General features: G+C 55.6%; 6 protein-coding genes across 6 annotated transcripts; 2 read left to right on the top strand and 4 right to left on the bottom strand.

Annotated features, from left to right (window-relative positions):
- Nucleotides 1-10,656: 10,656 nt before the first annotated feature.
- On the top strand, nucleotides 10,657-11,939 carry GCG54_00003292 (putative aldose 1-epimerase; the record flags this gene model as incomplete). The annotated part of the gene is made up of 2 exons (XM_045403365.1): nucleotides 10,657-11,509; nucleotides 11,560-11,939. 2 exons carry the CDS (start codon nucleotides 10,657-10,659, stop codon nucleotides 11,937-11,939), a joined length of 1,233 nt encoding a protein of 410 aa, XP_045261646.1.
- A 309-nt stretch (nucleotides 11,940-12,248) lies between these two features.
- On the bottom strand, nucleotides 12,249-13,668 carry GCG54_00003291 (2-(3-amino-3-carboxypropyl)histidine synthase subunit 1; the record flags this gene model as incomplete). Its single annotated transcript, XM_045403364.1, has 2 exons — nucleotides 12,249-13,411; nucleotides 13,470-13,668. The coding sequence occupies 2 exons, from the start codon at nucleotides 13,666-13,668 to the stop codon at nucleotides 12,249-12,251; spliced, it is 1,362 nt and encodes a 453-aa protein (XP_045261645.1).
- A 617-nt stretch (nucleotides 13,669-14,285) lies between these two features.
- On the bottom strand, nucleotides 14,286-16,251 carry GCG54_00003290 (uncharacterized protein; the record flags this gene model as incomplete). The annotated part of the gene is made up of 2 exons (XM_045403363.1): nucleotides 14,286-14,941; nucleotides 14,994-16,251. The coding sequence occupies 2 exons, from the start codon at nucleotides 16,249-16,251 to the stop codon at nucleotides 14,286-14,288; spliced, it is 1,914 nt and encodes a 637-aa protein (XP_045261644.1).
- Nucleotides 16,252-16,909: 658 nt separating this feature from the next.
- Nucleotides 16,910-19,838, top strand: GCG54_00003289 (Endoribonuclease YSH1; the record flags this gene model as incomplete). The annotated part of the gene is made up of 4 exons (XM_045403362.1): nucleotides 16,910-17,062; nucleotides 17,113-17,210; nucleotides 17,497-19,304; nucleotides 19,360-19,838. The coding sequence occupies 4 exons, from the start codon at nucleotides 16,910-16,912 to the stop codon at nucleotides 19,836-19,838; spliced, it is 2,538 nt and encodes an 845-aa protein (XP_045261643.1).
- Nucleotides 19,839-20,223: 385 nt separating this feature from the next.
- Nucleotides 20,224-23,116, bottom strand: GCG54_00003288 (V-type proton ATPase subunit a; the record flags this gene model as incomplete). Its single annotated transcript, XM_045403361.1, has 5 exons — nucleotides 20,224-20,396; nucleotides 20,449-20,628; nucleotides 20,681-22,708; nucleotides 22,785-22,863; nucleotides 22,937-23,116. The coding sequence occupies 5 exons, from the start codon at nucleotides 23,114-23,116 to the stop codon at nucleotides 20,224-20,226; spliced, it is 2,640 nt and encodes an 879-aa protein (XP_045261642.1).
- A 690-nt stretch (nucleotides 23,117-23,806) lies between these two features.
- On the bottom strand, nucleotides 23,807-24,677 carry GCG54_00003287 (Protein GET1; the record flags this gene model as incomplete). The annotated part of the gene is made up of 3 exons (XM_045403360.1): nucleotides 23,807-24,201; nucleotides 24,287-24,473; nucleotides 24,570-24,677. Coding segments are annotated over 3 exons (690 nt in total), but the record flags the coding sequence as incomplete, so codon positions are not given.
- Nucleotides 24,678-24,807: the final 130 nt, after the last annotated feature.

Here is a 24,807-nt window from a genome sequence, read left to right as displayed (position 1 = left end):
ACGTTGGGATCCGAGATGGGATGAGCAAGGGTGACGTGCCGTTGATCATGACGGCAGGACATGGTAGGCTTCCTGTTTCTTGCGCACATCTCGGAGAAAGAAACAAGAATTGCGAATGTGCTCATAATCGATTTGATGTGTTTGTCGTTCCCGTGTGGATAAGCAAGCGAGCAGTACTCGGCCAGCGACCTTCCGTGTCTGTCAACGCCGAGCAGCGAGTGTACACCGCACCAGAATGAATTCTCGGCGGATTCCAGACTAAGGCAGCTTTTCCCACCGTGAGGCCCCTCAGACGAAGATCAGTCCGCGGTAAGACTGTTTCATCTAGGAGCGATCGCTGCGGCTTCTTCTCTCAATACGGCATGTAACAGACTTGACGGGCAAGCGACCAAACGCTGACCGCTGACCCGAAAGAGACAAGCCGGAGAGGCTTGAGTGCTTGCATGAAGCGAGCGGATCGATCCCGTCCGCTCGCCTGAGTCGCAGATATGGAATTGTACTGGCACACAGAGTCTGAAAGATTGCAGAGACGCCCAACATCTGTCGGCCCCCAGCTAGCGAGATTTATGACAGGAATTCGTTCCCGATCATCAGCATCCGTGGACAATGGCCCGATTGAATGTTGATTGAGGTCTGTTTGTGCCCACCCTGCCGATGGCCCGGCCGTCCGGTCATTCCGTCTCTCTGGATGCGACATATGTGAGGTTATCAGTAGATCGCACTCAATGCCATGTTTCCCCACGGCCCCCAATCAGAGCCCCTGAGCTCCCAGACAAGACAAGGCGCAGTGTTCTCTCACTCTGTCGCAGGAAACACGTTTCCCATCTCGTCCAAAATGAGCGGCGATTGACTTTAGACGTCAGCGATTTTCCTGTCGCGGTAGTATGCCGGCCGCCCGGTGCCACATTTCCGCACGCCAAGTGAACCGTTTGGTTGCTGATGTCCTGGACAAACCGCAGCTGCAGTTACTCCTGCCGCTCTGCGTCCACGTTCAAAGGCCAAGTCAAACGAAACTCTCCCAATTTTTCGGCTCGGCAGGTTAGACAACGACGGCAAACAACAGGGCTTCCCTTTGTTGTCTGGTCTCGGCGTCCATCTCGCGTAGCAGTGCAGCCTCCGTCGCTCGAAATAGGCGGGCGAGACATGCTGCCCAATCAATCCGGAACCCTACATATGGTTCCCGACCTAGGCAAGGTAGACTCAGAGGCCACTTGTCTGTCGCCTTTAGTTGCTCTACCCTCTGCTGCCGTCGCTGCAGCTCAAGGCCAAGGACCCCCCCCCCCCCNCCCCCCCCCCCCTGCCTGGAGGCATTCAGGGACCTTTGTTCGCCGCTGGGCTCCGCGGCAGGGCAGTAAGCACTGTCCCTCCAGCGGGCTTCCACTGCATGGAAGCCTTCCAGAAGCTGTGGAAAGGTCGAAGCCTTGAAGCAGTGCTCCCCGGTGCCGCTAATAAATACCGCCGTTGAGGGTGCCCCATTTCGGTGGAGAGTCCACTCAATTGTCCACTGGTTTCTATTTGTACCAGGGGCAGTTGAGAGTACTACTCACCGTATGCAATTTCCTCTCAACAGGGTGGTCTGCACTGTAGTCCTTCAGGGGTCTGATGGGATCTTCTTCTCTTGGCCTTCTTGTTGCTGAGCCCTGTTCTCCGGGACTTTGTCACAACACACCTGGTCAATGCCATGGGCTTCAAGACAGGTGATCTGTATCCGGGCATCTGGTTCTCAGGGGGGACAGCGTTGCTAAGAGGCAGGCGAAGGCCGATTGTGGTGGGTTTGTCTGGGATGAATCGACTTTTTCGACTTTGATGAGCCGCCCCGACTGGCCGGGTATTGATCATCTGCAAAAGGTTGATCTCGTGACAGACATCCGACCAGCATCGCCAAAGACGCCGCCCCAAAGTCGCGGCTGGCGGATGTCCAGGTGCCCGTTCTGCCGCGGCACCACGATGTCATGGCACACGTGTCAAGAGATGGTGAGGTACGTACCGCACTACGCTCCCGTACCGCCTAAAGTAAGGTAATCAAAACTCTTCGTACCGTCGTTCCTGCATTAGCCCAGTCGCCGGCTTGGGTCCGCTGGGGAAAATATGCGATGAAACAGGGGTAAAATTGTGACCCTCCTCGGCTGGATACCGAGGATCCGGTCAGCCACAGGAGAAGCTCGTGCTTCCACTCAACCACTGTACAGATACAATCTGGCAAGTCTATCGCTGACAGCTGCTGGCCAGAGACTACGTGCGACTCGCGGTCTGGGAAGATGTTGATGGTGGTACTTCTTTGATAGGACACTTGCAAAGTTTCCCTCTTCAACGGTGTGGCCCCGATGCCTGGTTGCAGAGCGATCTTCCGCGCCTGTTGCATCCAATTCAAGTCATGTGATTTCCATTATGCGTCTGCGACGGACGGTCGAATGAGAAGACCCTGAGGTCTCGGTGAGGTTGCACCCTGGTGACAGCCCAATCCAGCCCAACGGTGAAGCTGTCAACACTCTCATCGGCTCCACCAAGCCATGCATGCGCCTCCATCCGCGATCCCGCATGCTGGGCTGGCGGATGAAGCCGTTCTTCTTTGTGTCCACCTGCCGTGCCGTGGCTTGAAAAAGCTGCGGCCTCATCACGGCAACGCCAAATCATCCAAGACCGGAAAAATTTCAATGTCAGGGAACCTTGCAGTCGAGGCTTGCGCTGCCGGGAACTTGGGACCACCAACGGGATCTCGGTGAAAACGGCCCTCCTGATGACCCTAGCCATGCTGGCTTTTCGGCAGGGATAGCGAGATAGTCTCAGGCTGGAATGGACTAGGAGTTTGAGCCAAATCGGTGAAGTGATCCTGCGAAGGCCTCCCCGGAGCAGGTTCCGACGAATTGTTCACCGCGTGGATACCGCTTCACAAGGGCTGCAGCCTCGCAGGGGATTTTCCTGGGAGGACCAGGCCAATGTCGTTAACAGTTTGAAATGCTCCAGGCTGCGTTCTGGAAGGTCCGAAGAAGGCATGAAGATCCATCGTCTCCATAATTTGGGAAGGGGCCCGGAAAGCATGTCTCTGTTGACGGGTAAAGGAGTCGTGTTCTGGATAATGTTGAGAGACATCGAGGCCATAGTGTAGAGACACCAAACGGATCGGCAGAGCCTTGATCCTGGTGACTGGTGAGTGTCTGGCACACCGTTAACTGGTTCGGTGTCATGTCAGAACTTGCTGCAATCAAGGGCCGACGCTGCAAGAGCCGGACTCATGCTCGATAGGTTGTGTGCAATCTTCAAAGTTGCGTCCCGCAGCATGCGACAGTCGCAAATGTCAAGTATTGGTCACGTATCCGGCCTATCAAATGTGCCACGCAGCTGAGCGATCTCGCAATTGCAACCTGCACAGCTAGTCCTGAAGTTTGGGCAAAAGCATGCCAACGTTGTCTCATCAGGAGTCATGAAAGTCATGAAAGTTCGATTGTAGCGAGACCATGGAAATGTTCCAGAAGCTTTGGGTCCAAGATTTGAGAGTTCGGAACGACAGGTCATGACTCAGCCCTGTCGTTTGAGCTTAGAGCCCAGGTAAGTTAAATGGCTGGCAAGCATCGGAGGCCGTATCTGCAGAGCTTTGCCGGGTAGGGTTCGGCAGCATTGGCAGCACAGGCCACACGGCATCTTGGAAGTCTAAGCCGGCTGATTGCGACTGGTCCAAAGTGATGAAGATGTTCGGGGGACGAACTCTGTGACGAGTCATTGCGGGCACTGGTGTTTGCGGCAGCGCACGAACGAACGTTTCTTCGCGTGGCGCCTTCGGCCAAGAGGCGTGGATATGCCTGCAAAATAACGAGAGGTTCGTTTGCAAATGGCGTATTGCCTTGGTCGTCGCCTCCGGGCGCTCTTGATGGATGAGGGCCACCATCCATGGGCACTAACGGCCGCAGCTGCCATAGCTGGCATGGCGCAAAATGTGATGCATCTGGCAGGCCCATCTTCGTCTGAGAGTTGGAGGCAAACTGGTAGGATGTATCCGTACAGCACGACAAATCGAGGGCGACTGGCAAGCAACAAGCTCTTTGCTTGCTTACCAGGTTGGCGACTGGCGCTGTGACCTGTCACAGAGGTGTGGTGGAAACCTTCTCGGGGAAGAGATGGGACGAGGGATGGGGATTGACCTCGTGGCACCGGGGAAGGGCTTCCGCTGGCTGAACGGGAACGGGGTCTCTGGACCTGCGCTGGAGTGCTGGAGTACTGGAGGCTGGAGCAGGTCGCAGTGGCCACTGTTCGCAGTGCATCCGTCCGGCCAGGATGGTCTCGCGAATATGTTGGTAATTTTAAAAATTTTCTCGTTTTTTCTGATGTTAATATCCCGGGAAATCCTCAAGGTCCTGGGTGATGTGGAGCTGGTTGTTTGCGTCACCCCAGTCCAACCTTCGAAGGCCATGTGTGTTCGCTTGTCCTTCTGGAAAATAGGATCTGCGGTGTCACCCTGTCGTGTCCGAGGCGATAGGAGGGTGTTTGCGGGGCCGGCGAGAGGGCTTTGTGTTTGGGAATGATTGTCGCCGTCTGGGGGAAACGAGGAGCCGGGAGGCTTGGAAGATGGGATTTTCGTGGATATCTGTGTTGGTGGCAGGGCGGAAAAGGAGAAGGGGGTGAACAAACGCTGTGACGCTGTCAAAGTAGACTTGTGGAGGTCGACGCTCAAGGAGGACGACGACGACAGCAGCGACGAGGGATGGATGGATGGATGGATGGATGGTGGAGAGGACAGGTCCAGCAGTGACGGAGGAGGGCTACGTACCCGGCCTACGTAAGGGACCTACCTACCTGCCTATCCGTACCTGACCTTCCTGCCTCGTCGAGAGTGCAGTTTCAAGAGAAGTCAAAGCAGGGGAAGTCGCGAACCTGGGAAAAGAAAGAACAGCGAGAGTGAGAGTGAGGGTAGGTGCTACCTTGGGCATGCAGCGTGCCTTCCACCCCCCTTCGAGGTGCAATATTCGTATTACTGTACCTACACGGAAGGCACCTCACTTGAACCGACGCGACTGCCCTTCTGAGCTGCTACTCCCGGCCCGTGCCTGCCTGCAGTCGGCTGTTGTCTTCGGTCTACCGAGCATTGGATACCTACCTAAGGTCAATATCCGTAATCCAGTGCCCATCTCTGGGTGGTGCCTCACCGAATTAAGGAGAGACATTGTCCGGGGACGTCATTTCCCACGCATTGCCACTCACGCCTTCACCGAGGCTTGACCGACCCCTGGGTCGCTGAACTCCACAAGACCTCTGCGTTCGCGAGAGCGAAAGAAGCAACGAGAAGAAGCAGCGCATGTGAACGATGCCTGTTTCTTCTTCCGCGGACCCGTCCACCGCCCACTTTGCCTTTTTCGGGAGAAGAAACGGCCTTGAGGTCATCCGGCCGATGTGATGACTGTTGAGCCCACCGGCTAAATTTCCCGTCCCTGTATTCGGTAGCATGAGACTCCACTTCGGTGAACCTGCTCCGCGTCGGCCACAGAAGCAGTCACGTCAGGTACTGCGTTCCAGTAGATTTTGACGTCAGCTCGGGCTGGACGGGAGTGATTCTATCGCCAGAGAATGCTCGAGAGTCTATTTTCTGACCTCTCCAATTGTGTCTTCTCAAAGCAGATAGTCCAAGAAGAGTGATAGTATGGATGAAGGGATAATCGGGCTTTTCGATCGATTAAACGAAGACGTGACACAGATCATGCCTGCGTAGGAACAGTAAGTAGGATTACCACGTCTCGATTGATGATGATCGAGGAGAAGTCAACAAGCTGAGGGATGGCGTGTGGACAACATGAAAGTTTAGAGATGCGCAACGTGCTGTACTGGTTCTAAAGCAAACATTGAATATCATATGTAGCTCGAACCCTTCCGGATCCAAACCAATGTCCTACTGCAAGTTCGCCATGGTTCAACACCTGTGAAGGCTCATATCTCTACTACTCCCCTGTATTACTGTCCATAGAGTAAATGACGATACAAATCGTGGGTTTACTGTCAGCGCCCTATATCCTTGACCGCGAGATCTCTCTGGGCGCAAACCATCTGCTGGTTGCCGCACAAGTAGCGCGACTTGGACTCGACGTTGAAGTAGCATCTCAAGAAAGTTTAGGAGTTGTTCCAGGCCAATGAGATATCATCTTGAAGTCACGACGCGGCCACCAGGAAGAAGGCCTATGTCAAGCTTGTCCCCGATATACACCTGCAGTTTATATAGACCATGCCAGAACTTTGACCGGTACCACACTGCGGTACAAAGATGAAAGTGCGGTGGAAACAGCTGGCTTTTCTAGACCCCTGGAACAGATTCCGATGTGCATTCGAACATAAGTGTTGAAGATGTAATGGTAAGGTCTTCAGTTGTGGCCTTGATGGTGATGATATTGCCGAACCAGCCGCCGATAAGGTCGGCCTCGCCAATTGTATCACGCATAGATCACCCCAACAGAAACGATTCCGAGCTCTCAGTGAGGTGTTTCAGCAGAGTCTTGAGCATGTACTCAATTGTCTGCGTCTTGAGACGTGAATTCGACATTTCTGCGAGCAAAGTCTGCAGGCAGTACCTCTACCTCACATCATCGCTGTCCAAGCACTCAAAACAGGCCCATAAGCCTACCCTAGGAGGATCAAATTGCCCTGCTCCAAAATGAAGCATCGCCTAATGAGATGCCTCGGCCGATACGTCGCGGGATGTGCGACCGGCTAGCTTGCTGAAGGGTGTCGAGCGTCACTTTCGATGATGTTATCCAGACACTACTACTTCATCAAGCTGACAGCAGTGCCATCAGAAGTCTGGCGCTAGTATAAACTGTGACGAATAGCAATGATGTATGTACTGACGGTCCAAAATTAAAAGATGTCTTCCACTCGAGGTCACTAAGTTTACTGACAAGTCTGACAAGCGTGGAAATAATAGCTAGCGTATTGGAACAGTGTCGGCCTCGAGTAAATGACTTCCAAAACCGTACAAACAGCAAGTCATTATCTTATCCGTGCCTATGATCCCCATTGGAACCATGCTGAGCCTTCATCTCTTAGGTTGCATAAGTTCAGGAACTGTGTCGAATCTCGACAGATACGATATACTTGGCACAGACACCCACAGAGTCTTCCATAGACTGATCGTAGGTCCCAAGACGAGAGGATAGTTATTTGTTGCTGCGATGGCTGTCGGGCACTCCGCATAAATATAATTCATATTAGCTGAGCGTCTCAAAACCGTGAAGTTGATGGTAGTTGAGCATAGCCCAAGCCCCTAGTTATCTAAGCAAACCAAAGCTTGATCCTCTTTGAATGCGCAAATTCTTCATCAGGGACATGTGGTTTTTGGTTTCCCTTGCACCATTGAATGTCATCGTGCTGGACTCTGAGCCCCTAGTTGTAATGAAGCAGGTACGATCCAGCATATCGAGGGTTACTGCAGATTTCTGAGCACTCCTCGGGCAGGCAGGGGCAAGTGGGCAAATGCTGTAGAATCTCCACAAAGGCAAGAACATCCGCCGCCCATACCTACGCTTCCTTGGATAAAAGTTCTGGGGTCGCCCGTCCCGACAACAACAATCCTTGGCCAAGGACTTTTGCTTCAACGTCATCTTATCAACATTACTCGTCAACATCACTTCGGCAACACTACCCCATCAACATACTCGTCTGCACAATGCAGCTAGAAGCCCATCATGTCGTTTGAACCACCCAGCTCAAGAGTGTTCGTAATGATATCCTTCAAAGAGGAGCAAGACGATGCCGGTGTGAGATGGGGTTGTCTGACTATCCGACATGTGGAGGCGGAAAACGACTTCCTCCCTTCCCCAATTCTTGATCAGGATTGCTAGAAGCTTGCGGTATTTCAGTTTGAAGTTCAGCCTGAGCAGTTCTCGGATAATACCAGAGATGCGATCGAGGGAGGGGAGCTGTACGAAAACAATCGGGCTAATGATCATAATTTCACCGGAAAGAGTTGGTACCGGCTATTACACGAGGACCAGCAAGAGGGCACGGCTCTGGCTCGGTGGTTTCTGGACCACATGGACATCATACGGACCCTTGAGGGTTTTAGAAAGCGACTGATATACGTTTCGAAGCAGCAGGTTCGACTCCCTCAGCATTACCTAGGCTTATCGCCTAGTGGCCAAGTCTGGACCGTCGACAACAAGCCCACGGTGGAGATCCGGGCCAGCGCAGATGAGTGGGCGCAGCTTCGTCAGAAAACCTGGAGGTTGCCGAATATCCTAATGCGGGCACCAACACTCGCCAAGAACAGCCTGCGGCTGGTTACCGAGGGAATGGTTAGTGTCTTGAGCGATCCCATCGTGTGGCCTGTCGCCGATGCCATCTTCCCCTACCGCGTGTGCGGAAGCGAAAATTTCCCCAACGGCACCAGACGCGTGTTGCCGCTGTGGATCGAGCGTCTCTTGATGCCAACGCAGGACGATGCGCAGAACAATGCGCAGAACGAGGCGTAGGTGGGCAATGTGCCTCTGATGGGACCCAAGAAACTATTGCGTTTCCTAGGAACGGTCCGTCTGGCTGTTTGCGCAAGACGACGATGTGAAGCAACAGAGGGAGAGTTGCTCAAACTGAAATATGGGATGGATTATGCGTGTCAAACCGGGATAGCGCCGTGTTCACAAGGAACATGTGAAGTTTTACGGGAAAACTTGTGATTGGTACGCGTCGAAACTACCCTCAAGCCACCAGATCGAGACATGGGATCTAACATGGACAGGGCTGCAGGGGCTTCGAATAGGAGGGAGGGGAGGATTCTTCAGACGGTTTTCATGGTTAATGGGGGGAGATTGACTCGAGTTTGAAGTCTTGCTGGGAGGCCGTGGTTATCCCAAAATTGCCTTCCATAACACTTGTTTTAACTGCCCAATTGACTTTGCTTTACGCACGCACACACTGACTATGGTTTTGATACCACGAGACTGCCTATTTCTGCTGTGGCTATACTACACCTTACCGTCGACGTCCTCGCTACTATCGTCGCTGCTATCATCGTTGTTGTCGTTGTTGTTGTTGCCGTTGCTGTTGACGTCGGCCATCGTCCTCATCATAGTCACCAAGTACACAGGAGATATAGCCGCCCAGACACAGGAAAACCCGGCGGTCTCTTTGGTACCATACTCCGCTTCACTTTGCAGTGAGATACGCAGAGATGCCTCACCTCTCACCCTCATCTTCAGGCATCACCAGGTGACCCAGACAAGCAGGTCTTCGTCGTATCCGGTAATGTGTTGGTGCAGCGTCGGCAGAAAAAAAAAAGCTTGACCTCGGGGACAGCAAAGAGCAGACATCAAATAAACCAAGTGGCGCAGAAGCAGAGCGGGGAAACAGGGAACAACATCTGGGGAAGCACACTAAAACCCCGCACCCGTTGGTGCCAATTTCCCCGACTAACAGCAGCAACACCGCTCCAAGACAACCTGGAATGCCTGGAGGGACTGCGGCACTGCGGCACAGCACCCTTCCAGCGGCACAAGCCCCTGTAAGTGCTGACCTGTGGGGCCTGCCGACGGTGAACACGACGAGAGGCGCACCAATCATGCCCCGCAAAGGCGGCTTCTGACGACATGTTTCCCTTGCCTAGGTCTGTTCCCCAACTCTGTCCCCCGGCATCTCCGCTCCTTCAACGTCGTCATTGCCTCCAACCCGCCTAATCCCCGGACTTGGCAGTGAGCTTCACCCGCCATCCATTGTTCTTCTTCTTGTTGGACTGCGAGCTCAACCAACCCAGAGGGTCCAACAAGACTCCCAAAGGCCTTTCGATCTGGTCCCGCTGTGCGTTCCTGAACAGCCAGCCGGCCATCCCACCATCCAGCCACGCCAATTGGATCCCCCGCTTCATCTCCGAGTCCCATTGGAGAGGGTGTCATCGGGCCTTTGCTGTGCGCCTCTTCTCCTCATCGAACCTGACTAGCCTTGTCCTGCCTCGGAGCTGGCTCCCTGCCCTGCTCGCTCTCTCTCGCTTTCCAAGCTGCACCAGAACACCTGCTCCGCACACGCTTCCTCCCCAATCTCGGCGTCCTACATCTCGGTTCGACCAACAACATTACGTTCCATTGACAAAGCAGGCCAAGGTACGAGAGCTTCGCACGCTACGCCTGGCCTGCCTTAGCTCCGAGCTCGCCCACCCGCCTCGAGCTTGTTTCTCGCCTTGTTTGTCTGCCCATCCAGGCTGGCCCTGGACCTAGACCGGTCAAGCGAAAGGATTCCACCACATGTTCGTCTAGACGCTCCAGTCACATCATGCCGTCACAACCAGACCATTGATCGACCCTTGCTATTTCCGCTTCTCGCTGTTTGCTTCTTCCCGATACCCAATTGACAAAACCCCAACCGAGTGGAGCTGGTTCTCTGCAGTCCGCAGTCCTGTCCGTGTTGCCATTGAGTGAGGGCAAGGCGAAGGTCCGGCTGATCCAGTCGTCCCATCGTCCCACCTCTCTTGCCATGCGCAAGTCTCCACGCGCCTCCTCCCCCATGGGGGAAGAAGAGGGGACGGGGACGGGTGCTTTGGGATATAAGCTTCGTCTTCACCCCATCTTCCCCTCACTCAGACCTTGTCGCCCGCCCTCCCGCCACCATCGTCGTCTATTCTGGTCCACGGTGTTTTGCGCTGCAGTCCTTTGCTTCCTTGTCTGGTCTACCACCACCGCTGCAAACACCTCCACGATGCGCTCGTCTCTCCTCTCTGCCGCAGCCGGAGCTGCCCTGCTCCTCCCGGCAGCGACTGCCCAGTTCGTCGGCTCGCCAGGAGGAAACACCTCCACCGTGAAGACGAGCCCCGACGAGGACGGCAAGTACTGGATCTTCAGCGACCACATCAAGGCCGCTTTCATCCCGTACGGCGCCTCCATCTCGAACTTGCTCATCAATGACAAGTACGGTGTCCCCCGCGACATTGTCGGCGGCTTCGACAATGCAAGCTACTACAGCATTGATACCCAACACCCTCACTTTGGCGGTGTTCCTGGCCGTTACGCGAACCGCATCAAGAACTCCACCTTTGAGATTGACGGCGAAAAGTTCAAGATTGACGCCAACGACAACAACGGCCTCGACACTCTGCACGGTGGCTCTGACGGCTGGGATTGGCGCAACTTCACTGTTGTGTCCCACACCAACAGCAGCATCACCTTCTCCTTCACCGATCCTGACGGAAAGGAGGGCTTCCCCGGCGAGGTCGTCTCGCTCATCACCTACACGGTGAATGACTGGAACTGGGACTTCAAGATGATTGCCGTTCCGACCACCAAGAAGACTCCTATCATGCTCAGCAGCCACACCTACTGGAACCTTGACGGCTTTGCCAACAATGAGACCAGCACGGCCCTCAACCACACTCTCCACATGCCCTACAACGGCCAGAGAGTGGCTGTTGACAACATCCTCATCCCTACCGGAGAGATCCTCGCCAACGAGAAGGGCTCCGTCAATGACTTTTGGAGCGCCCCCAAGCAGATTGGCGCTGACCTCGGCAAGAAGGAGCTCGAGAACAACTGCGGTTTCAACTGCACTGGTTATGGTGAGTCACATTGCCTCCCTGCGCACCGTTCAACAAGCTAACCTCGGTAGACAACTGCTGGATCGTCAACCGCAACGACCTCGGCTCTTACAACTGGCGCAACGAGGGCTACGTCGCCCGCCTCCAGTCCGCCTGGTCCGGCATTCAGCTCGACGTCTACACCGACCAGGACGCCTTCCAGATGTACAGCTGCAACCAGCAGGACGGCTCCATGGCCCTGAAGAAGACCCAGGGTCTCTTCGACAACAAGGACTTCCCCCGCATCATTCCTAAGTACGGTTGCCTTGTCCTCGAGGTCCAGGACTGGATTGACGGCATCAACAACCCTTCCTGGGGCCGCGGCAAGAAGCAAATCTTTGAGCCCGGTGGTGACCCGTACGTCCTTCAGGCTAGCTACCGCTTCAGCATCAACTCGACCCTGTCTGCATAGAAGGCGAGAAGAAGTGGGAAAGGAGTGATGGTGAAACAAATGATATTAATGATACCAGTTGCAGTCTTAATTAGCCTAGTTGTTGAATATTTAATGGGACAAATGACGCATGACCCCGTGCAGTAGATATGTGATTTCTGGTGATCAAACTCCTTCCCATATGGTGACTTTCCCTTTTTTTCTCAGTATCAAAAGTCCAGTGGTAATACGCTTGAAAGATTTAGTGTGTGCATGCCAGAAAAGAAGGTATCATTTCGCGCTCCCATTTATTTCATAACTTTTGATGTCCATAAAACCCAACAAACCCTGTCAGCTCCTGGCCTCCAATGGCGCGGGCTTCACCCGTCCCAGACCCTCCTTGCCGTAGTAGTCCATGGGATAGACCCCCTTACCCCAGTCATCCCGCACCTCGAGCGCAACCAGCGCCTCGTACGGTGTCAGTAACGGCCTCGGGAACGCATAACCCCAGTCGATACTCAGCCGCGGACACGCCACCTGCACCCAGCACTCGACGTCCGCCATCATGGCCAGCTTGCCGGGGAAGATCTCGCTGAGCAGCAAATTCACCCACGGGATCCCGCGCTCCTTGAGCCTCTTCTCGATCAGCGCCATCGTGTTCGGGTTGCCCTGGCGGCCGAGCGACCCGAGGATCAGGCCCCACTTCCGGGCCGTCTTGGCGGTGCGGATCGCGGTGCGGCGCAGGTCCTGCATCTCGTCGTGGCCGTAGGTCTCGCGCGTCAGCTTGCGCGAGTACGGGTCGTAGCGGTACGCGGGGATCTGCGGGTTGTGGATCATGATGCTCTCGAGGTGGAAGCGGCCGTCGCCGAGGTAGAGGATGAGGTCGACCTTGTTGTCCGGGTCGTCGGAGTCGAGGCGCGGGGAGGTGCAGCCGAGGATCTCGCCCTTGCTGAGGGGCGCGATCTGCGGGACGAGGACGCGGAAGCCGGCCTTCTCGAGGGTGCCGCGGACGCCGTGGATGGTGGCGTTGAACTGGATGGTGCCGACGACGGCGATGGTCTTGCCGGAGGCGAAGTTGCGCTCGAGGGAGGCGAGCAGGTGCGAGGTGTCGATGCTGATGTCGACGAAGACGTAGAGCGTCTTGATCTTGGTCACGTCGACGGGGATGAGGCAGCTGTGGGCGTAGTGCACGAGCAGGTCGCAGCCGAGGGCGCGCGCGGTGTAGTCGTCGATGCAGCAGGCGCCGTACGTGACGTCGCCCATGATGAGCGTCTCGATGCCCGGGCAGAACTCGGTGAGGATGTCGGAGATGGTGGTCGCGAAGAGGAGGAGGCCCTCGGGCATCTGGAGCGCAACCTTCTTGGCGCCCGACGTCCGGATGCGGTGGATCGTCTTCGGGATCTCGAAGCTGTAGTTGGAGGGGAGGATGGAGATGGCGGATTTGAGCGCGGGGTCGTTGAGGATTTCGGGGGGCACCTGGTTCAGCAGACGTGGACCTCGTCTTGGTTTGGCGACTGGCGAGAGATATGAGATGAGTGCTGAGCTGAGAGAGGGGGAAGTGAAGATTCGCACCTTGGATGGAATTGCTGTCCTCGATGGACCCGTTGGCGCCGCCATTCTTTGCTGCGGCCTCGGCGGCCGTTCTTCGTCCTACAAAGCGCTTCTTTGGCTGCTTCAGCGCCGGCTCGGCGGCGGCGGCTGCTTCTTCGCGATGAGACGCCTCAATGTCTGCGGCGATGCCCAGGTCGGTTTGCGCCCGGTCCTCCTCCATGACTGCGACACTTTCTGCTTCGTTTTCTCTCCGCCTAGAACCTCGATTATTTTGCAGAGTTTCCAATTCAGTGAAAATTAAGACGTGCCTCACTGCGTAACTCCGTGTATCGTCAACTGTATCGTGAGAGAGTGACTGAGCCCACTCGTAAATGCCCCGCGATTGTATGTTCTGCTAACTGAATTTTGCGCGGGGCAATTTGGCCGATAAGATAACGTAACTGGCTCTCATGCACGTACTGAGGTTGTCAGAAATGGCGTAACGTTCATTGGTTCAATCTCCAGCTACTCCACAGCAACTGAAGTTCGGTGAGGCTCGGTCAAAATTGTATCTTCATTATGCTCAAGACTAGTTGATCAGGTAACGCTTGGTATTCGGCTATGTCTGATGATCTCCCTTTGAGATATTAAAGTAGTGTAAAGCCCTGCGTCGCCCGCGTTCCTGTCGTCCTCCAGCTGGTTGGCATAGCCTTTTTCGTCCGAGGGCTACTATGCAGCCGACCGCCCCCTAACCATGCTGTGTGCGTAACGCCATGCTAAAGGATTAAATAAAAATACAACACAGAGGCAAACGCCTCTAATGAATTCCCAAAAATATTGTTGCGCTCACGGACATGTCTATTTTGGATCAGACGTGTCCATCTTGTCATATGCCGCCTGCATGGCCCTCTGCTCAACTTCGTCACCCTCAAGGGCAGCCACCCAGTCTCTGAGCTGGATGTTCTTTCCCTTCTCTTTGTCTTCACGCCAATTGCCAAGTCGGGCTCTACCCTCGACTGTGAGCGCGTGGTTCGCCGGGGCTGGAGGACCCGAAGCAGCTGCACCGCCCGCTTTTCCGGGAGTGCCAAGTCTGGGGGTAGTAGCACCGCTACCTCCCGTCATCCACGAGTATGACTTGCCGCCTTTCTTCTTTCCAAATAGGGATCCCGTCTTGGGCATACCCACGAACATGCTGCTCGTAATGTTCTGATTGGCGTGACTACTGGCCTCAGCCTTCTTGACCGCGTCAAGTTTCTTCTGCTCTTTCTTGGAAATTTGCTTCTCCGAGTCTGGTGCTGAGCCCCCAGGGGTTCCAGGCGCGACTGAGCCTGCGCGTGATGTCGTTGATCCGGCCTCCGCAGTGCCGTCTTTTCTGGCATTGCGTCTTCGCAGCCGTCTCTCCTCCCAGTCTCTCTCAGCCTTACCGACCTCTCTCACAGTGTGACTCATGGTGTTTGTAGCAGCGACCTTCTGAACCTTGTTAGGTTGACTTGAGTGGGCATCCTCGAGAGAACCTGGATAGAAAGTTAGCATGGTATACATACGGCGAAGCCCGCAACAACTGACGCTTTTGAGGGCGAGGACTGGAGCCGTTTTCAGTCCCCGTCTGTTGCGTCGCGTCGACTTCCTGCGTCTCCGTGGCACTCTTCAGGGGTGCGGCTGCTGTCTGCCACTCCTCGGGGACCTCGCCGTGTGACGACTTCTGACGGTTCTTGGCAATCCGGTTGCTATCCTCCATGAGAGTCCTCAGGCGTTGCTTGGTGGCGAGCGACAACAAAGCCAACTGGTCGACCAGATACGCCTCTTGAGGTATCCAGGTGCCAGTCGTGGTCACCATTGTGGCGTCGGGCCCGGTCTTGGTGGAGACCGTGACAGATGGGTTGGGAAACTCCTCGGGCAACCGCATCCGCCCCATAGGCTGGTTGTTGTTCTTGATCTCCAAGTTGAGCGACAGTCCCTGCTCCTTCGCGAACTTCTCTGCCTTGCGGAAGATGATGGGGATTTGCAAGAATGCGTTGTTCAGCTCCATAGTTCTAGTAGTAGCCAAGCGCTTCGCAGATTCTTGCCATGCCTTTTCCGCCTCCTGCGCGACGAGCGCATTCTGTGTGGTTACTCCGGCCGGCTGAGCTGGCTGGTTCGCGGGGCCAGCACCGTAGAAGCTTCCCTTATTACCCGGAGGGTATGGGGCATAGCCGGTTCTCTGTCCATCAGGGACATAGAGGTCAGAGAGGTATTGTTCCTCGGCGCGAAGGTCGATGCCTGTTCCAGCAAGCGAATCGGTAGGATCGTAATCGTATTCCTTCTGCGGTCGGTCGGGAGGACGCGAGGGCGGACCCATGGCGCCGGGGGTAGGGGAGGGTTGCTGCATGGCGGGAGTGCCTGGTGTAGCGCCGAGAGCCAATTGCGCGTTGGTGTATGGTAGTGTTGGCGGTGCTGGAGGTTGAGGCGTGGTAACTTGAGGTTGAGGAGTCGGTCGCTGTTCGGGAAGGGCCAACGTGGGAGTGCTGTTGCCGTTTGCGTATGGGGTGGAGTAATTATTCGCAACGGACTGTTGTTGCGGTTGCGCCTGCTGCTGTGGCTGGGCGTTGGGGTAGATTGGCGAGCCTGCGGATGTCGCAGCTGTGGAAGGAGTAACGGGAGCGCCGGGACTCGCGGCGTAAGGCGAAGTAGAGTATGGAGATTCGGGTTGCGGTGTTGCGCCAGGAGAAAGTCGCGGTCGTTTGTTAGGAGGAAGCGCAAAGCCCGGTTGCGTCGCGGCGGGGGAAGGAGTGGGCTGGGGAGGCGAGAACGCTCTCTGGGGCATCTGGGGTTGCGGCTGTGCCATCTTTGCTGTTATTAAAAGAGATAGTGAGATAAAAATTTGGTCAGGTTGAAGTGTCGTTCAGAGGCGCTGCTCCGGTAATTCTGATAGCTCTGTAGGCCGAGAAGCCTAGCAATGCCTCACGCGACTCTGCCCATCTGCTGGTTCGCTGTACTTGCGAGATAATCAAAATTCGACTTCGCGCGGGTCGTTCGATGTGTTCGCTGCAGCTTGAGGTCGAATTTGACGTTGACGCGGTGTTCTGTGGTTGTGGTAGTTGGGTGACAATAGTCGTGATGGGTGGGTGATATGAGGAGGAAGGAGCTGTCGCCAAAAGGATCTGAGGACCGCGTAAATTTAAAGTCACGTGATGCTTCAGCCTGCTCCCCCGGTTTTGCGCTGCGGTCCGGGCGTCCAGGCAGGACCCATCGCTAGACGTCAGGCACCTTGGCCGCCAACTTTTTACGCGACAGCTGCCGCATGCGCGTCGCTCTCTCCCTCTGGCGCTCCACAACCTTCGCCTCCGTGTCTCTGTCGCGGGGAAACGTCAACGACGATTCATCGCGCACACTGCTTGACCCATTGCGAATGAACTGACTGTTCAGTGACAATCACCAGACACACTGGTGGACTTTTCCCGAACTGACGGCCGGACCGCTATCTCTGCCTTTCGTTGACCAGTATGGCTGCGAAACGCAAGGCATCGGCCATGGCGGCCACCGTTGCCGACGAGCCAGTAGATCCTTCCGACGAGCTGATGTTTCTGTGCCTCGGAGGAGGAAACGAAGTCGGTCGGTCATGCCACATCATTCAATACAAGGGGAAGACGGTTATGGTACGCACTACTCCAATCGTTCTGCAGACAACTGCTCACATGCGCCACAGCTTGATGCCGGTCAGCATCCTGCCTACGATGGCCTCGCGGCGCTGCCCTTCTTCGACGACTTTGACCTTAGTACGGTCGACGTCCTCCTGATCAGCCAGTAAGCGCCCCCCTCCTATATGCTGTTGGATCACAGGGCAAGGCGGTGAAACGACTTGGAACTATACACGGGATCGTGCCCAGGCTCGGGACAGCGTCGTCGATGACGATGGTGCCCCTGACGGAGCCTCTTGCTACGTCTCTATGCTACTTCATCATCTCTTGTACACAGAATAATACAAACTTCTTTCCCACCTGCCTTGCTCTGCCATCCTCGTTGTCGTGATAGCCCTCTAGGGGCTGGTAGTGTCCATCCACTCCTATTCAGAACACTAATGGCCCAATAGTTTCCACGTCGATCACGCGGCGTCCTTACCATATGTCCTCTCCAAGACGAATTTCAGGGGCCGCGTCTTCATGACCCATCCCACCAAGGCAATCTACAAATGGCTCATCCAAGACAGTGTTCGCGTCGGCAACACGTCCTCAAACCCGACCTCACAACCAGTCTACACCGAGGCAGACCATCTCAACACATTCCCGCAGATCGAAGCCATCGACTACCACACTACCCATACAATTTCCTCCATCCGCATTACCCCTTACCCAGCCGGCCATGTCCTCGGTGCAGCGATGTTCCTCATCGAGATCGCCGGCCTCAAGATCTTCTTCACGGGAGACTACTCCCGCGAGCAGGATCGTCATCTGGTCTCCGCCGAGGTTCCCAAGGGCGTCAAGATTGACGTCCTCATCACCGAATCAACATACGGTATCGCCTCCCACGTACCCCGTCTCGAGCGCGAACAGGCCCTGATGAAGTCAATCACCGGCATCCTGAATCGTGGCGGCCGTGTCCTGATGCCCGTATTCGCCCTCGGTCGCGCCCAGGAACTTCTTCTCATCCTCGACGAGTACTGGGGAAAGCATGGCGAGTATCAAAAGTTCCCAATCTACTACGCCTCAAACCTCGCCAGGAAGTGTATGGTAGTCTACCAGACCTACGTCGGCGCAATGAACGACAACATCAAGCGCCTCTTCCGCGAGCGCATGGCCGAGGCCGAAGCCTCCGGCGACGGGTCGGGCAAGGGCGGCCCCTGGGACTTCAAGTACATCCGCTCCCTCAAGAACCTCGATCGCTTCGACGACGTCGGCGGCTGCGTCATGCTCGCATCCCCGGGTATGCTGCAGAACGGCGTCAGTCGCGAGCTGCTCGAGCGGTGGGCGCCCAACGAGAAGAACGGCGTCATCATCACGGGTTACAGCGTCGAGGGCACCATGGCGAAGCAGATCATGCAGGAGCCCGACCAGATCCAGGCCGTCATGAGCCGAACCACCGCCGGCGCCCGCCGCGGCCCTGGAGGAGAAAGCGAGAAGGTCTTCCTCCCTCGCCGCTGCAGCGTCGCCGAGTACTCCTTCGCCGCCCACGTCGACGGCACGGAGAACCGCGAGTTTATCGAGGAAGTGGCCGCCCCCGTCGTCATCCTCGTCCACGGCGAGCAGCACAACATGATGCGTCTCAAGTCCAAGCTCCTCTCCCTGAATGCGGGCAAGACGACAAAGGTCAAGGTCTTCAGCCCCAAGAACTGCGAGGAGCTCCGCATCCCATTCAAGCAGGACAAGACCGCCAAGGTCGTCGGCAAGCTCGCCACCATCCCTCCGCCCACCTCCCTCACACCCGCGCAGGAGCAACAGCAGCTCGTCACGGGCGTTCTCGTGCAAAACGATTTTAAACTGTCCCTGATGGCCCCCGAGGACCTGCGCGAGTATGCAGGCCTGAACACGACGACCATCACCTGCAAGCAGCGTCTCCGTCTGACGGCCGCTGGCATTGACCTCGTCCGCTGGGGCTTGGAAGGCGTATTCGGAAGCGTGGAGGAGCTGCCAGAGATGCGCAAGGGACACCCCGCGCACAAGGAATCCGTCAACGGCAATGGAGACGACACCAAGATGGAAGACGGCGAGCAGCAGGAGGAAGCAGACGAGGAGGTCGCGCGTCTGGTAGCAGCATACCTCGTCATGGGTTGCGTCGCGGTGCGATATCGCAGCGACGGCGAGGTCGAGCTGGAGTGGGAGGGCAACATGCTCAACGACGGCATCGCCGATGCCGTAATGTCATGTCTCTTTTCCATTGAAAGCAGTCCCGCCGCGGTAAAACGTACGTCCCCCCTTTTCTCGCCCTCTGCCTACCAACCACTAACATCATCTAAAAGGTTCCGCAAGCTCGCACACCCACGACCACGCGCCCCCTCCCCTCCCCAAGAACCCCCACGCAAACGTCCTCCCCGAACAACGCCTCGAGCGCTTCCTCATGTTCCTCGAGGCCCAGTTCGGCGCGGACAACGTCAACCCAGTCGCCGAACCCCGCCTGCCGGCCGAGGACACCTCCGCCGATGCGCAACCTAAGAAACTCACGGCCGACGGCGAGAGCGACGGCTCCATGGACGTGTCCGAGGACGACGGCAGCGAGGCGGAGCAGGAGAAGAAGCTCGCCGCGCGGCGCGAGGCCGAGATCGAGCGCCTCCACAAAATCGGCATTCCCGTGCCCGGCGTGAAGGTCAAGGTGGACAAGATGGAGGCCGTGGTGTGGCTCGAGGATCTGGAGGTCGAATGCAGTCACAAGGCGTTTGCCGATCGCGTGAGACGGGTTTGCGAGCACGCTGCTGAGGTGACGGCTCCTCTTTGGGGATAGGCGGATAAGAATGTGGTTTCCACGGGAATTGATTTGGCTGTCTTTGCGTTTGAAAACAAAAGGGCGTTTGCGCTTTGTATAATATAGTCACAAGTTTACGATGGCACCTAAACACTAGAGATGCTGAATAGCCCAGCACCGAGCCATGATACAATGAGACTGAAATCACAGAAGATGGGGCCATTATCTTAAGCCAATTGGACATGCACAGCATTAATTGCATCGATGCTACGCTTCACGGATTGATCAATCAAATACGAAGCGGCAGCAGTCTTATGTGCCGAATGTCTAATGCATTGGGCTCCTTATGATACAATGGATAAGTTTACAATGAGCAAAATCAAATGCGATGCAATACACTACAAGCAAGCACCCGGAGCTCTAATTAACCCAGGTACTCCTTCAACTCTTCCGTCTCCTCTAACAAGGTGTTGAATGAGAACGGTGCGAAAGGCCAACCGGCAAACTCAGCAAACTTGGAGAAGGACTCGACCCAGGCCAATCTGAGAGAGTGCAACATGGCACTGGTACCCTCCATTAGGACGAGAATAGCGATAGCTGGGACGGTTGTTAGCAGGCGGAGAAGGTGAAACAGATAGTGAACACTCACTAAGGAAGAACCACAAGTAGAAACCAATGACAATGGCAATAACACCAAGGACACCAGTCATGGGCAGGACGTTGTTGAGAGTCATGTTCCAGAGCACAACACTGAGCTGCTGGTGGGCAAGCGACAGAGCCCAGAGACGGAGGTAGGAAGCCGTGTGGGAAACACAGTTCAAGCAGAATTCTACGTATGCCGTTAGCATTGTCTTCCCAAGCAGCGAATGCGGTTGACTTACCAATCGTGTGAATGACCTGGTGAATCATGACTTCACTGAACTCAAACTCCTCGTGCTCGCCATCGCCGTGCAGGTCCTGCGTGATCATACCAACGCCTTCGCCATCTGACTCGAAGCTCGGGCGGCCGTTAAGCGGCTGCGCCTCGTCGTCGTCGTCGCCATCCAGAGCACTAACACGAGAGCTCTCGCCAATACCCCTATAGCCCTTGGCGCGAGCGTGGTTGTGCTCCCAGCGGAGCCAGAAAGGCTTCAGGAACAGGAGAATAGGAACTTGAATGAAAGCAAGCAGCAAAAGAACGACCTGGACGAAGCCCTGGCCGTTGTAAAGCTTCTCGGGGGTTGAGCCGGGCGACAGAAACATGTAAATCAACATGTTCAACAGTCCAGGAGGACCCTCCGTGACCGAGGGGTCGTACCAGTTGACGGTCCACTTGTAGATGATGCAAAGCACCAGGTAGCCGAAAATGGACTGGAAGAAAATCATGCCGGGAACGAAGTTGCCCCAGATATCGACCTTCTTGTTAAAGTGCTTAGCGTTGACGTAGGAAAAGATAAGAGAGTAGGTCATGTGCGCCCAACCGAGGACGATGGACATTTTCATCTTGTAACTGTTGCTGAAGAGGAGGTCGTTGTCGGTACCGTGCCATCTCCAGTCAAGACCGAAGGGGTAGCGGTAGCCCTTGTCGTTGAGCTTGCCAACAAGCGTTCTGGTCTCAGTGTAGTTGTCACCGGCATCCCACTCCCAGGCGCTGTCGAACAGCGTCATGGACTTGGAGAAGATATCGTTGTAGATGAGACCGGTGAAGAGCGAGAAGAGACCCATGACAAGGGCGATGTATCTGCCGTAGTACATCATGGCGAACAATTCGAAGCTGACCTTCTTGAGAGGTTTCTCCCAGTAGATCATGGCGAGGGCAGCAAGCGTCATGATGACAGCGTGGCCGAAATCACCGAACATGACGGCGAAGAGGAAGGGGAAGGTGACAATAACCGGGAGTGCCGGGTTGACCTCCTGGTACGTGGGGGTACCATACGCGTTAACGATTGTTTGGAAAGCCTCGGTAAACTTGTTGGTCTTGATATACGTAGGAGGGGTCTTGTTGGTGCGAATCTCGTTGATAATGGAAGGCACCGACAGACCTGCACGGTTCGTAACGTCTTGCAGGGTCGAGCGAATTCGTGGGAGGTCGTTGGTCGGACACCAACCCTCAGCAATGAGCGTACGGCGCGCGCGGTCGTACGAGAACAGATTGAGCGTGTTGTAGACTGCCTTCTCCTTGGTGACCAAGACCATCCAGGCGGACAGTGCCTGGCTGATCTGCTGCAGCTCCGCGTTGAGGGTCTGCTGCGTGTTGCGAAGAACGTTCTGGACATCGTTAAGGCGAGCGTTAACCTCGTGGATCTGGTCCCGACGGAGATCGCTGTTTTCGTCCACGTTGTAGACCTCGGCACCCATGGACTCGGAAATCTTGCGAATCTTGGCGAGAATCTCCTTGCCGTGAGCGAAGATCACAAAGACGTTCTTGTTGATCTCCTCGTTGTTGGTCGGGTCGACGAGCGGCTCAGGGATCTCGGACTGGTTCATGTACAAGTTTCCACGAAGGGTTCTCCAGAGGATACGCTCGAAGGATGCGACGCGGTCGCGGTTGATGACACCAGCAACGAAGCCAATGTTCATGCCGGAGAAGGAGCGCTCAACCTCGGGGGCCGAGTTGTGCTGCTCAACGTCCTGCAACAGGGGAGCGTCATCGTTATCGGTGGACGCGCGGATCTCTTCAACGTTGCCATGAGCTCTGTCGAAGAAGCCGCCAGCCTCACGGAGGACCCAGCGCCACTCGGTGAGCTCGACCTCGCGCTTCTTCAAGGTCTCGTAACTGTCGTTGAGCTGGTAGACACGCTGCTCCAAGCCCTGGCTGCGCTCAGCAAGCTCGTCGATCTCCGAAGTAGAGGGATTGGCGAGGCGCTCGGCATCGACATCGAACTTGCGGAGAGGAATTCCGGCCTTCTCCATCTGAGCATAGAAGTATCCTGATGATATATGTTAGCTGGGGGTCTCGATCGCGTTCGTCGCGGCCCGGGCGCGGCCTGGGTGTTGATGACGTACGCAGCTGGCGTTCGACGTTGTCGAGTCTTCGAATCTCTTGAGTGAAAGTGCGCTGGAAAGCGCTGACTTCGCCATTGAGCTGCGATGGGGTTTGATTGTTAGCTTCGATGACTCGGATGCGGGTTGGAGGGACTCGGGGGCTGACGACATACATCGCGGAACTGGAGGAGACCAAGCTCTCCAAGTGCAGTGACGACCTCACGACCTATTTCGTTGGAAATGTACAGCTGCACCATACTCATGTTCGCCGAGCGAAACATGGTATCCTGTGCCGGAGCCATCTTGATGGTGTGGCGGGAGCTCCGAAGCCGTAAGTGGGTGGTTGAGTTCAAGCTTGACGATAGCAAGGGCCAAACACGGAGCTGCCAAGTTGATGTCGTTGCCTCCAAGGGGAATGGGGCTGAGCCGAGCACCGGAGCAAAGTTGTTCCGAACACAGATAGCCGAGATGTGGCGCGAAGTCCCAGTGGGTCGTGGCGGTGCACTTGCCAAAGAAATATTTTTGGCGATTATCCACTGCAAATTCTCTCAGAACTCTTCCCTCAACAACAACACAAACAGTGATCGCGAACTATCAGCTGCTTGCCGCCTCCTCGGCGCAATCGATCTTCTTAATCTTAGAAGTCGAAGAGAATCGAATTCTCTGCGCCGTACCGTCGCGCCGTCCTACGTTGTATCTGAAAAATTTGCCAGCGCAGCGCTTATCGCGATTGCCAGAGCTCTTGTTCTCTTACCACATGTTCTTGAACTAACCCCAATTACCACAGTGATGGCGCTTTCGAAGCTTTGTCGGCACCTCAATGGCCGAACAAAGTCAATATGACGCCTAGAGCAAACCCCATATACTCTGCCAAGAGTAGTCTACGTCGTGTTACAAAGTCTTAGCCTTGCAATTAAGATCTTTGCGTCAAATCAAACGAGATACATCCCACCACTGTAGAAGCAAATTGTTTCGCAGAGCCATTCATGATTTTTTAAATTCTCTACTCGGCTTCGGGCGGGGTATGTGACACCTGCTTGGTATCAGAGCTCCTTCTTTTCCTGCTGAGCGGAGGCAGCAGACTCCGACTTCGCGTTTGCGGCTCCGGCGGGCACCTTGACCTTTGCCTTACCCTGCTGCGGCTGGCCCTGCTTGGCCTTCAGAACGAGCCCCAAAATCGAGGTGATCAGCTCCGTGAGGAGGGTGACCATGCCGTTGCACGCCAACTGCCACGACACGATGCTCACGCTGCCCATCGGCGCCTTGGGGAAGGACATAAGCCACTCCGCGTAGTACGGAAACCATCCGTAAGGCAGCCAGAACATGGGCTCCTTGGAGTACCAGAAGGGCAGGCCATATTGGGGGACCTTCGTGACGAGGAGTCGGAAGCCGGTGAGGTAGGTGTCGAACTTGGATTTCGCTCCTTCTTGGGATTGCTCTGTGACAAAATACCTGCGTCAGTGACTGCTTTGCAAAGTCGGAGATGCATCTGTATCCGGAGGGAGCGGGGAAGGGCCACGTACTGCTCTTCTCGAGCTGGTCCAGTAGCTTGTCGTGCGTCCGGCGCAGCTTCGCCCACTTGGCGAACTCGTCCTGGCTGCTAGTCGCATTCAGCTCCTTTCGCACTTTCAGGAACTCTGCCTGCAGCTGCCGGTGCTGCTTCGCGGTCTTGGAGGTCGAAACGGGGAGATAATTGAGCAACGTCCAGAGCTGGTCAGCGGTTAGTCATGGTCGATCTTTCCGCGACCGGAGCGGCCGTCAAAGCATAAAATGAGACAAGAAAGGAGAGAGGGGGAAGATACTCACCAAGCTGTTGATGGTGGCAGCTCCGATGGAGTTGACCAGGTGGGAGACCACCTCCAGCACGAAGATGATGACGAGCAGGGAAGGCATTTTGTCGAGAGGTCGGCGGCGCTTGGAAGATTCAGAAACTTGCAAGCGGTCGGTTGCTTATCGGCACATGCTGTGCTGGGGGAGTTTGCGTTGGGCGAGGCTGGTCGATTATTGCAAACGATGTGTGACGACTTTCCGGAGAAGCCCTTTA

Source organism: Colletotrichum gloeosporioides (assembly GCF_011800055.1).
Source record: "Colletotrichum gloeosporioides strain Lc1 chromosome Unknown consensus_63, whole genome shotgun sequence".
In the NCBI taxonomy this organism is placed as follows: domain Eukaryota; kingdom Fungi; phylum Ascomycota; class Sordariomycetes; order Glomerellales; family Glomerellaceae; genus Colletotrichum; species Colletotrichum gloeosporioides.
This window is presented reverse-complemented; position numbering and strand designations above follow the sequence as displayed.